Raw genomic sequence first — 12,612 nt, 5'->3', positions numbered from 1 at the left:
TGTTTTTTTAGAGACAGTGTCTTGCTCTGTCACTCAGGCTGGAGTGCAGTGTCTTGGTCCTGGCTCACTGCAACCTCAAACTGCTAGGCTCAAGCGAACCTCTCCCTCTGCCTCCTGAGGTGCTGGGGTTACAGGCACACACCACCATGCCCAGTTAATTTTTTTATTTTTTGTAGAGACAGGGCTTACTGTGTTACCTAGCCTGGTTTTGAACTCCTGGCCTTAAGGGATCCTCCCCCCTTGCCCTCCCAAAGTGCCCGATTACAGGCGTGAGCTACTGTGCCCAGCCTCCCATGGGTGTTTTTAAGTAATAGAGTTGGCACATAACAGGTGGTCAAAACATGGTAAATATTTATTTATTTATTTATTTTTGAGACGGAGTCTCATTCTGTCGCCCAGGCTGGAGTGCAGTGGCACGATCTCAGTGAACTGCAACCTCCGCCTCCTGAGTTCAAGCGATTCTCCTGCTTCAGCCTCCTGAATAGCTGGGATTACAGGCACGCGCCACCACAGCCAGCTAATTTTTGTATTATTTTAGTAGAGACGAGGTTTCACCATGTTGGCCAGGCTGGTCTTGAACTCCTGGCCTCAAGTGATCCACCTGGCTCAGCCTCCCAAAGTGCTGGGATTGCAGGCGTGAGCCACTGTGCTCAGCCCATGGTAACTATTTATGTGGGTGCAAAAGTAATTATGGTTTTTGCCATTAAAAGTAATGGGCCAGGTGCAGTGGGTCATATCTGTAATCCCAGCACTTTGGGAGGCCGAGGAGGGTGGATCACCTGAGATCGGGAGTTCTAGACCAGCCTGACCAACATGGAGAAACACCGTCTCTACTAAAAATACAAAATTAGCTGGGTGTGGTGGTGCATGCCTGTAATCCCAGCTAGTCAGGAGGCTGAGGCAGGAGAATCCCTTGAACCCTAGAGGCTGAGGTTGCGGTGAGCTGAGATCGAGCCATTGCACTCCAGCCTGGGCAACAAGAGCAAAAACTCCGTCTTAAAAAAAAAAAAAAAAAAAAGTCATGACAAATACTGTTTTCATCCTTTCTGGGTTTGGAGGAGGAGATCTGAGTAGGAGGCATCTCAGCAATGGCACTCGATGCCATGTGGTTCCAAAAAGAGGGACATAAAAGAATCAAGCACCCCATCTTTTGTGGGGCCACCTGAATGCCAACTTTTTCCAGCCCCCTGTCAGTTCAGCAGAGGCAAGAGGTGATGCTCCACACCAAGCACATAAGGTGACATTACAGAACTGACAGTTATGCCAGGCACTGTACTTAGCCCCTATACCATCCTCAAACAGCTGTATGATGTAGATTGGGTATTAACTCCATTAATAACAAAAGTGCAGGGAACAAAGTGACTTTCCAAAGGTCATGCCATTCAAAGGAGGGTGAATCTTAGGTTGGACGCAGGCTCTCTGACTCTGGAGTCTGAGGTCTCAATGCTGCCTCCTCCGTGGGAACAGCCCAAGTGAAAAACAGCTGATCCACTCTTCATTTACTTGGCATCTGTGCTAAGCTGGTCCCCGAGCCAAGCTCTGAGCAACAGAAACAGGAGCTCTGCATTAGGGAGCTTGTGAGCATGTCAGTGCCGGGTAAAGGAGTGCTGGAAACCGCTGGGACGGCCGCCGAGCGCTGGGCTGTTGAAGGTGGGCTCTGTGTGACTGGTTCCCCTACACTCTGGCCTGGCTGCCTGCAGGAAGAAGATCAAGCTGAGTGGGCTGGCCCTGGACCACAAGGTGACAGGTGACCGCTTCTACACCCATGTGACCACTGTGGGCCAGAGGCTCAGCCAGAAGGCCCCCAGCCTGGAGGACAGTTCGGATGCCTTCATGTCATCCCAGGATGTTCGGGGCACCTCAGAAAACCTTCCTGAGAGTGAGTGTCTGGTCAAAGTGCTGGCCTTGGGGGATAGGGATGGTGGGTCCTCATATTCAGTCAGCATTCATGGTTGAGTATTTATTCGCACCCCTCTTCAGTCCTTACAACACCCCATGATGTAGGTGGGGCATGCTCCTCATTTACAGATGGGCACATCAAAGCTCAGCTAACGCTGGGAAGTTCAGATTCAGGGTTACCCTGCTGGATTCCTGGGATTGGGGAGGGAGGAGCTTCCAAAATGGGAACAAGGTCTCTGGGCCTGTCGGGTAGCAGTTTTCCTCAGGGCCCCTTGCAACCTCTGAGCTTATTGCATCAGGTGCAGCCAGCGAGCCTCCTGGCAGGGGTCCTCCACACTTGGCTGTCTTTTGCCCCCTGCTGGTCACAGAAGGAGCTGCACCACCTGCCTGGGCTGCTTCTCAGGAGGGTACCTGAAGATCCCAGGACCGTCAGCTCCATGATAAGTGGAAGGAGCTCCTTGGAGTCAGGAGCGGGAGTTGAGGGGTTTGAGTCCTGCTCTCCAGTTATAGGCTATGTGACTTGGGTAGATCACCTAACCTTGCTCTTGATTTCCTTATCTCGTAAACTAGCACTAAAGGCACCCCACAAACTGTAAAGTTAGTTGTGATGATTGAATGACACCATGGATGTGGAAGCTCTTTGTAAAGTGCAAAACGGTGTGCAGTTTGAGCGTGGTTACCCCCAGTGCTGATTCTCAGAGGGCAACATGGCTAAGGGCATGAGCTGGAGTTAGGCTGACCTGCTGCTTCCAGCCCTGTGAGCTTGAGCAAGTCATTTAACTTCCTGAGCTGCAGTTTTCTCATCAGTAAAATGTGATAAGGATAGGGTTGTTGTAAGATTCTATTAAATGGGATAATAAATGTCAAGTATGTAGCCCATAGTGACTGCTTCAGAGTTGTTTTTTTTTTTTTTCTTTCCCCACCCTGAGATGGAGCCTCGCTCTGTTGCCCAGGCTGGAGTGCAGTGGCATGCATGATCTTGGCTCACTGCAACCTCCGCCTCCCGGGTTCAAGCAATTCTCCTGCCTCCGCCTCCCAAATAACTGGGACTACAGGTGTGCACCACCATGCTCGGCTAATTTTTGTGTCTTTAGTAGAGACGGGGTTTCACCATGTTGGCCAGGCTGGTCTTGAACTCCTGACCTCATGATCCTCCTGCCTCAGTCTCTGAAAGTTTTGGGATTACAGGTGTGAGCCACCGTGCCCTGCCAGGTTTTTTTTTTTTTTTTTTTTTTTTGTAAAATAGAGACAGGGTATTGCTGTTTCTTGGGCTGGAGTGCAGTAGTGCAGTCATAGTTCACTGCAGCCTTGACCTCCTGGGCTCAAGTGATCCTCCTGCCTCAGCCTCCTGAGTAGCTGGGAATACAGGTGTGCACCACCATGCCTGGCTTATTTTATATATATATATTTATATATATTTAATATATATATAAATATTATATTTATATATATTTAATATATATATAAATATTATATTTATATATATTTATATATAAATATTATATATATTTATTAAATATATATAATTTTTGTATATAAATAAATAAATAAATATATATATATTTTAGAGATAGGGTCTTGCTATGTTGACCACCAGGTCTTGAAATCCTGGGCTCAAGGGATCCTCCTACCTCTGCCTTTCAAAGTGTTGGGATTACAGGCGTGAGCCATGGCACCTAACTGAGTTATTTTTACCACACGAAGCATAGGACATACATCCAGAGGGCACCTAAAAATGTTCTGAGCTGAGCAAGAGCCTGGAGGCAAGTGAATCTGAACTTTCCTGTCTTTGAAGAAACCAGTCCCTCTCCAAAGTCACATAGTTAGTGTCACTCCCCCCCAAGAAGTGCATGAGCTGGGACAATCAGGGCAGTGGAAGGTCTGGGGCTCAGGGGCGCCCCCTGCTGTCTCCCCAGGGTCTGTCCCCTTCCGCAAGAGCCTCTGCTCCCCCATTTTCCTGTGGAGCCTCCTCACCATGGGCATGACCCAGCTGCGGATCATCTTCTACATGGCTGCCATGAACAAGATGCTGGACTACCTTGTGACTGGTGGCCAGGAACATGGTGAGGCACTGCTGAGGCCCCTGGGGGTTGGGGGCACCCAGGAGGGTCACCCTGGCTGAGTTCCCCTCACCATACCTTTCCCTACCCACAGAGATGAATGAACAGCAACAAAAGGTGGCAGAGACAGGTAGGGCGATGAAAGCAGGGCCCTGGCCCACGCCCACCCCGCTGCAACCCGCTTCTCAGGGGGTGGGACTCCTCTAGGCCTGGGCCCACCCGGGTAACCCTGGGCATTTGGGGGATGTAAGAGTCTGGGTTCAGAGGAAGGCTATTTTGGTGCTCTCTGGCCTCCGCTGGAAGGGGTGGTGGTGTCCACTGAGTGCCAGTTCCTGACCCCACTGCCCTTTCCATCCTGCCCAGTTGGGTTCTACTCCTCCATCTTCGGGGCCATGCAGCTGTTGTGCCTTCTTACCTGCCCCCTCATTGGCTACATCATGGACTGGCGGATCAAGGACTGCGTGGACGCCCCAACTCAGGGCACTGTCCTCGGAGATGCCAGGTGACCTGCCTGTACGGGGATGGTGACAGCAAGTGGTCAGGCAGTGCTTTTCATTTTCTCTGCGCGTTTACATCCAGCAGCTTGTTTCTTTCTCCCAAGAAGCCTAGGAGATCAGGGATACCTCCCCATTTTACAGACGAGGGAACTGAGGCTAGGAAGGGACCTGGCTTGCTTAATAATAAGAATAGCTAATGCAGAGTGCTGACTGCACTTGGCACCTTGCTTGTTTAGTCCTACAACACCTCTCTGAGGTAGATGCGTTAATATCTTCATTTTGCAGATGAGGAAACCGAGGTACAGGGTTGCACAGTTAAGTCATTCCCCCAAGATCACACAGCTTTCAGTGGCAGCCTACAGAACCTGTGTTATAAGGGTACATGCTAAAGTCTTGTTAAGGCTAGAATAGATAGAGTTGGTATATTAGATATTTATTGCTGTATAACAAATCACCCCAAGGCTTGGCATTTTAAAACAACAAACACTTCTCATCTCATACCATTTCTGACAGTCAGAAATCAGGGAGAGACTCAGCCGGGTGATTCTGACTCGCAGTCTCTCATGAAGACATAGTCAGGCTGTCAGCCAGGGCTGCAGTCATCTGAAGGGCTGACTGGGGTTGGAGAATCTATGTCAGTTCGTTACCCCCATGGCCTCTCCATAGGGCTGCTCAGGACACAGCACCTGGTTTCCCCTTAAGCAAGAGGGCTAAGCGACAGAGACCCCGTATCTTCTCTCACATAATCTCAGAAGTAGCATACTGTCACTTCTGTTACATTCTATTATATGCACAGAGTAACCCTGATATACTGTGGAAGGAGACTGCACAAAGCAGGGGAATACCAGGAGGCAGGAACCTTGAGGGCTGTCTTGTTGGCTGGAGACCACCATTGAGGGTTTTGTTTTTTTTTTATTGAAACAGCGTCTTGCTCTGTTGCCCAGGCTGGAGTGCAGTGGCATGATCTCAGCTCACTGCAACCTCTGCCTCCCAGGTTCAAGCGATTCTTCTGCCTCAGCCTCCCAAGTAGCTGGGATTCACCATGGAGTCTTGAACCCAGATTCTGTGACTGCTTCTGCTCTTTTTGTGTTCGTCCAAACAGTCCCTGTTTATCCTGAGAGGATGGGAGAAAGAGACTGGGAGAGAAGGAAATCCAGTGGCTTCCCTCCCTGCTAGCAGAGCCTGGCCCTGGCACTGAGCCTTCCTCCTCTACCCTCTGCTTCTAATGGCGAGGGTCCTCTAGCAGGGCCCTTCTGTCCAGGACACCTGGGCTGCCTGTGCTCACCCCAGCCTACTGACCTCTCTCCTGGGCTGGCCTCAGAGCCCTTGATTGTGCCAGAGAGAGGAAGCGCTGGACAGTCGGGCCAAGCTGCTGTCCCCAGGAGGGCATCTGCTTTTGTCTAGGGCAGGGACACCTTCCTGAGGACTTCTGATGAGAGACGGTGTGAGAGCTTCCCACTTTCCACCTTCCTTCCCATCCTTGGTTCTCAAACCTTCAAGTGTGCATGAGAATCACTTAATGGGGGATATTTGCCCAAATGCAGGTTTGCAGATATCCCCGCTGAGATTCCGAAGGCTGAGATGAGGCCTGTGAATCTGCATGTTAAGAAAGCACCCCCTTTGATGCGTGTGTCATTGGGTAGGGGAGCAACACTTTGAGAAACATGGAGCTAGAGAACATGAGTTTCTATGTTTGCTGCTGCCCTGACATCGAAGGCACAGCTGAAGGGGGAGGGGCCAGGCCAAGAACCAGGGAGTCCTGGGAACGTAGAGGCAGCAGCCAATGACTTCCTGTTCTCCTCAGGGACGGGGTTGCTACCAAATCCATCAGACCACGCTACTGCAAGATTCAAAAGCTCACCAATGCCATCAATGCCTTCACCCTGACCAACCTGCTGCTTGTGGGTTTTGGCATCACCTGTCTCATCAACAACTTACACCTCCAGGTACCCACCTCCATCCTTCCCCTCTCCCTGCCTCCCGAGCCTCCTCCAAAGAGGGCTGGTCCATCCAGCACCTGCCTTCCAGGAAGCGCAGTTCTGGTCTTCTGATCTGGGTCTATTTTCCGGGTTCTCCAGGAAGTGTTTCTAGTAGATTGGGTTGGCGAGGGGGTAGGAATTGAGGCCCAGTTGGCCTCTTCGCCCTACCCCTCTTTCCTCTAGCCTCCACACACTCTCCTAACCCCTTCACTCTCTCTTTTTGGTTTTAGTTTGTGACCTTTGTCCTGCACACCATTGTTCGAGGTTTCTTCCACTCTGCCTGTGGGAGTCTCTATGCTGCAGTGTGAGTCTTTTGGGCTGAAATGCCTTCCTGAGCTTTGCAACCGTGATCGGAGAACCCCAGGGAAGGGTTGGGAGGGCCCCAGGCATCCCCTAATGCACCCCTCTGAGCCCCTCTGATGGCAGGGGGCTCACTTCCTTAAAGGCAGCCCATCCTGCTGTAATTGACTCCCCCTGTTGGAGTCTTTCCTTAGAGGAAGCTGAAATACCTGGCTTGATGACACTGTGGTTCTATGCCTGCTGTTTGAAACGGCTCCCAGAATGGCCTCCCCTCCATGCCCACCCTGAAGAAATTTCCCAAGGGCAGCCATTTGCCTTACGATTTTCCTCTTCATGTTGGACAGTCCCCACTTGCATCTCTCTCCTGGTTTCCCCTGCTGGACGCTGCTGAGGGACTCTCCCCTGTGTATGTGATGGAGTAACAAGACATTACAATAATGATGACAAAATCACAACCGTTATCAAGTGCTCCGTTGGTGCAGGCAGCAGGCAGGATCCTTGACCATCACCCCCTGAGTTCAGCCTCACTGCAGCGGTCTCGGCAGAGGGCAGCTCTGTTTCCTTCATCTGCTCAAGCCAGGACCCTGAAGTTTCCTTGATTCTTCTCTCCCTCACCCTCCATGTTCACTCCGTCCTCGGTACAGCCAGCAGCAGCTTCTACACACCCCAAATCTGACCTCCTCTTGTCACCTCCACTGCTGCCTCTCCCGTCCTAGCCACCAACATCTCTAGCCTGGATTATTGTGGCAGCCTTTAGTCTCCCACATCTGCCCTGGCCCCGCCGCCTCGGTCTATTTTTAACACAGGGGCTGCAGTCACCTGTCAGGACATAAGTCTCTTCACATCACTCTGTGGTGTCCTGTCTCATCTGTCTCAGAGTAAAAGCCAAAGGCTTTACTATGGCCTAAAAAGCCCTGCAGGCTCTGGCCCCAGCACTTCACTCCCCTCTAGTTCCCCTCCTCCCTTGTTCACTCTGCCACAGCCACAGTGCTTCCTAGTGCTCTGGAAGTCTCAAGTGTGTTCCCTGCTTGGCGTCTTTGCACGTACTAGTCCCTGTTTCTAGAACATTCTTCTCCAGATATCTGCAAGGCGCCCAGTCTTACCTTCTCTCCTTCTTCAGGTCTTTCCCTGACTGTCCTCTTCTCAGTGAGGCCTCCCTTGGCTGTCCCATGTACAATTGCCACCTCCCTACTGCCCACTTCTCTGCTTGGTTTTTCTCCTTAGCATTTATCACTAACACGCTGCGTTTCTTTTGCTTATTGTCTGACCGCCACCTGCTCCATGGGAATGCCACCTCCTTGATGGCAGGAATCTGTTGACTTGCTTGATCATGGTATCTCCAGCACCTAGAGCACTGCCTGGCACATAGCAGGTTCTCAGCTAAATATTTATTGACAGAATACAGTAGACAGTCCTCCGAGGTCAATGCCATCCCTGTTATTAGTGGAGGAAGTGGGGCTCAGGGAGGTTGAGCCGCTTGCTAATATCACACATACAGGAGGTATGAGAACCCAGCTCAGTGGCCCTGAAGTTGCAGCATTTGCCCTCAAGGCTGGGGACCAAAGAGCCCATGCAAAGAGCCCGACTGCTCAAGCACCACCCTGCCTGGCCAGCCGGGACCGTGGTGGGGAGGGGATAGGAGAGGTGCTGGGCTGGGCTGGAGAGGGCCACACACCCCTGATGCTCCCCGTCTTGTGGACAGGTTCCCATCCAACCACTTTGGGACACTGACAGGCCTGCAGTCCCTCATCAGTGCTGTGTTCGCCTTGCTTCAGCAGCCACTTTTCATGGCGATGGTGGGACCCCTGAAAGGAGAGCCCTTCTGGGTGAGAGCGAGGGTTGGTGTTGGGGGAGCAGGAGCCACTCTCCTGGGGGCAGGGGTAGGGCCTTGTATGTGGTGCCATCCCTCACTCATCTCAGCCAGAGGCACCTCAGAGGTCTCTAATCTGCAGGTTTCCAAGTTGTCTGCTTTTAAGAACCTCTCACGGAGTGTTAAAAATACAGATTCCTCAGTCCCCTGAATCAGGATATCTCAGCCTGACCGTAGGAGTCTGTTTTTGTTTTTAATTTATTGTCTTATTTTATTTACTTATTTATTATTTTTATTTTTATTTTTTGAGACGGAGTCTCACTGTGTCACCCAGGCTGGAGTGCAGTGGTGTGATCTCGGCTCGCTGCAAGCTCTGCCTCCCGGGCTCACGCCATTCTCCTGCCTCAGCCCCTCGAGTAGCTGGGACTACAGGCGCCCACCACCACGCCCAGCTAATTTTTTTTTTTTTTTGGATTGCTAGTAGAGACGGGGTTTCACCGTGCTAGCCAGGGTGGCCTCGATCTCCCGACCTCATGATCTACCCGCCTCGGCCTGCCGAAGTGCTGGGATTACATGTGTTAGCCACTGCACCCGGCCCTATTTTTTTTTTTTTTTGTAGAGAAGGTGTCTTGCTCTGTTGCCCAGTCGAGTGCAGTGGTACAATCATAGCTCACTGCAGCCTCTGATTCCTGGGCTCAAGCGATCCTCTGGCCTCAGCCTTCTGAGTAGCTGGAACTACAGGTGATGGCTACCATACCTGGCTAATTTAAAAAAAAAAAAAATTTGTACAGATAAACAGGGTCTTGCATGTTGCCCAGGCTAGTCTTAAACTCCTGGCCTCAAATGATCTTCTCACCTTGGCCTCCCAGAGTGCTGGGGTTACAGGCGTGAGCCACAGTGCCTGGCCTCCTAGGCGTCTGTTTTTAGTAAACTCCAGGTGCTTTGTGAAGTGGCCAGTGCTGACTCTTGGGCATGTGTTCAGGCACCATTGGTCCAATCCAGCTCTACCTAGTGTGGGATCCTATCTCCAGCACCCCTGAAAGGGGACTCTTCCCTCTTAGCTTAGATACCCTCAGTGGTAGGGCACCCACTCTGGCACAAGGCAGCCCTGCTGCTGTTAGAAAGTCTTTTCCTTACATTGAACTCATCTGCCTCCCTGACGCTGATCTTTCATCTGCCCTGTGGGGCCACCCACACATAAACCCTCCTCCCACAAGAATTGTGATGAAATAACTGCTTCTATTTACCCAGCACTTGCTATGTGCTAAGCATGATGCATACTTTTTTTTAACTTACATCTTCGCCACAATAGCCCTGAGAAGGAGGCACTCAGTAAGAATTGCCATTATTTGCCCAAAGTCACACAGTGAGTAATGCAGAGTGGGATGTGAACCGAGTCAGAGCCCGTGTGTCCTGGGCCTTCCAAGCCTTCTGTCCATCAGGCTGTGCATTCCAGCTCCTTGAACTGTGTCTGAGAGCCTCCTCTCGCCACCCTGAACGGGATCCCATGGTTAACATCTCCAAAGGTCAGAGGGGTGAGCCCAGAAGGCCCCGTTTTGGGAGCAGCCTGACCAACCCAGACTCCTACAGTGCTGTGCCTTCCTCATACCTACCTAGAGAGTGCCATATGGTGTGGGCACCCACCAGGCCCTGCCACTTGTTATACCCGAGCAGTCTCATCTCAGCCACTTTGCAGAATTGCTGAACATTAAGTGAGACACTGGTGGAACAATGACTGCACATAATAAGTACTAGCTGTATTTATTCTGGCTCAGGACCTGGAGAAAAATGGCCGCCTTCTCCTCCCTGTGGGAAGCTAAGGGCAGATGAGTACCTACTTGACTCTGTTCTCTCTCCTTGCCCTAAAGGTGAATCTGGGCCTCCTGCTATTCTCACTCCTGGGATTCCTGTTGCCTTCCTACCTCTTCTATTACCGTGCCCGGCTCCAGAAGGAGTACACTGCCAACGGGATGCGCCCACTGAAGGTGCTTAGCAGCTCTGAGGTGACCGCATAGACTTCTGAGACCAAGGGACCTGGATGACAGGCAATCAAGGCCTGAGCAACCAAAAGGAGTGCCCTATATGGCTTTTCTACCTGTAACATGCACATAGAGCCATGGCCGTGGATTTATAAATACCAAGATAAGTTCTATTTTTGTAAAGACTGCAAAAAGGAAAAAAAAAAACCTTCAAAAACACCCCCCAAAGCAACGCTCCATTGACTGAAGACAGTCCCTATCCTAGAGGGGTTAAGCCTTCTTCCTCCTTGGGTTGGAGGAGACCAGGGTGTGGAGCTGCCTTTTATCTCCTTCTAGGGGTCTGCCTCCTAGTACCTCTTGGGGGGATCGGCAAACAGGCTACCCCTAAGGTCCCATGTGCCATGAGTGTGCACACATGCATGTGTCTGTGTATGTGTGAACGTGAGAGAGACACAGCCTTCCTTTCAGAAGGAAAGGGGCCTGAGGTACCGGCTGTGTCCTGGGTTAGGGGTTGGGGGTCGGCCCCTTCCAGAGGCAGGAGGGCAGGTTCCCTCTCTGGTGCTGCTTCTTGCAAGTCTTAGAGGAAATTAAAAGGTAAGTGAGACTGGCTGGTGTGCGCCTGTCTTTGGCGGTTGGTGGGGGGTGTCTTCCCACACCCCCATCCTTCTTCCAGGCTCAGCTGGGCATTAAGTAGGACGCTTGGCATGCCAGCCCGTTCGCCTCTGGCTGTCTGGCTCACCTCCCTGTTCCCAACCATGCCCTGCCCTTAGTGCTTGGAGGGAGTCCAGCTCCTGCTCCCTACTTCCCAGGATTTGGGGTACATCCAGGAAGCTGGCCTTTCTCCATACAGAGGATTAGGACAGAATGCTTTGGAAAGAAGGCTAAGGTATGACTCAAACTTTCCCACCATAGCATCCCTAGGGCCTGCTGAAAGTAACACTTTTTTGGAGTCTCCTATTTTATCTTAAAACTTTACGCAAATTTTAAGCTTCCTTGTTATACTATATTTACATTTACCTTTAACATTAAAGTGAGGCTTTAAAGTAAATAAATAAAGTGAGGCTTTAAAATTATCTACATCAAGAGAAGACACCATCAGTGAGGACAAGAGATCTTGCAGAAAGACATACCTTATTTATTCAGCCCTGCACCTGCTTGTGCCCCTGGGGCAGAAGCCATGGAGGTGAGAGCAAGTCCCCAAATGAAGGGAAAACTAACATTGGTTTAGGATCTGTCTGTTCTACACAGCTATCTCATTTTATCCAAACTATAGCCTAAGAGGTTGGTGTTGTCATTCTTTCTTGTCGCTGTAGGAAACAAGCCCAGAGAGGTTAAGTCACACACCCAAGGGCACACAGTGTTAGGTGGTGGAGCTCAATTTGGAACCTCGGCAGTCTGTGGAAAGGAGAGCTCTGCAGAAAGGAGGTCCCAAGCTTCTTTCTGGTTCTCAGCTGCTCCTGGGCCTTGGCCATCCCCCCCACCTCCAAAGGTTGGCTCTGTAAGACAGCATTCCAGATAAGCCATTTTCCCTCCCTTTGTCTTTGTTTCTCTTGAGAAGTTAATAAGAGAGACTGACCCCTCCATTGTCAGATAGGAAAACCTGTCCTCAGGGGTCTGGAGACTTGGCAAAGTCAAATCGCAGATCCCTGCTGCTCTGAGCCCAGACTCCCGACTTCCAACACTGACTCTTTTTGTTTTTTGCAAAGTACAAAATCAGAATTGGACAGCACCCACCAGCGGGTTCCGCTGGTTTTCAGTGGGCTTGCCGGGGTCTCTGCACTCTCTGTCCGGGATCCTCAATTTGCGAATAGTCTGGGGAGGCTGAGCGAGAGCCAGGAGCGGACCCGGGGGGAAGCGCCACGTGCGCGCCAGGTCCTTGGTGTGCCCGGCAGGCGGCGCTGCGTGGCTGCGGCTGACGCCGAGGGTGCGGGGGGGCGGCGACCCGGGAGGGAAAATCCCTGACTCTTCCTGGGGCTTGCTCTGCCCGTCCTTTAAACTCTCCCTACACCCTCCCCGACCCCCGTCCTTGCAAGCCTTATCTGCAGCCTCACCGGCCCTCGCAACGGTGGTGGTGGTGGTGGGGGGTCT

General features: G+C 51.4%; 1 protein-coding gene across 7 annotated transcripts in view; it reads left to right on the top strand.

Moving 5' to 3' along the window:
* Positions 1 to 11,128, top strand: part of SLC43A1 (solute carrier family 43 member 1) — a 67,725-nt gene extending 56,597 nt beyond the window's left edge. For 4 of the 7 annotated variants that reach the window (XM_055292326.2, XM_063625886.1, XM_055291535.2 and 1 more), the window contains 8 exons: positions 1,701 to 1,879; positions 3,816 to 3,962; positions 4,054 to 4,089; positions 4,323 to 4,461; positions 6,261 to 6,402; positions 6,666 to 6,739; positions 8,438 to 8,561; positions 10,414 to 11,128. In XM_055292326.2, the coding sequence (XP_055148301.2) occupies positions 1,701 to 1,879; positions 3,816 to 3,962; positions 4,054 to 4,089; positions 4,323 to 4,461; positions 6,261 to 6,402; positions 6,666 to 6,739; positions 8,438 to 8,561; positions 10,414 to 10,560 (988 nt within the window). In that variant the 3' untranslated portion in view covers positions 10,561 to 11,128. The remainder of the gene's footprint in view (positions 1 to 1,700; positions 1,880 to 3,815; positions 3,963 to 4,053; positions 4,090 to 4,322; positions 4,462 to 6,260; positions 6,403 to 6,665; positions 6,740 to 8,437; positions 8,562 to 10,413) is intronic. The other 3 variants (XM_063626203.1, XM_055293973.2, XM_063626300.1) reach the window with 1 other exon arrangement.
* Positions 11,129 to 12,612: the final 1,484 nt, after the last annotated feature.

The sequence above is a fragment of the Symphalangus syndactylus genome, chromosome 1 (genome assembly GCF_028878055.3).
Source record: "Symphalangus syndactylus isolate Jambi chromosome 1, NHGRI_mSymSyn1-v2.1_pri, whole genome shotgun sequence".
Lineage (NCBI taxonomy): Eukaryota > Metazoa > Chordata > Mammalia > Primates > Hylobatidae > Symphalangus > Symphalangus syndactylus.
The sequence above is the reverse complement of the archived record's forward strand: the minus strand, read 5'-3'. Positions and strand labels throughout refer to the sequence as shown.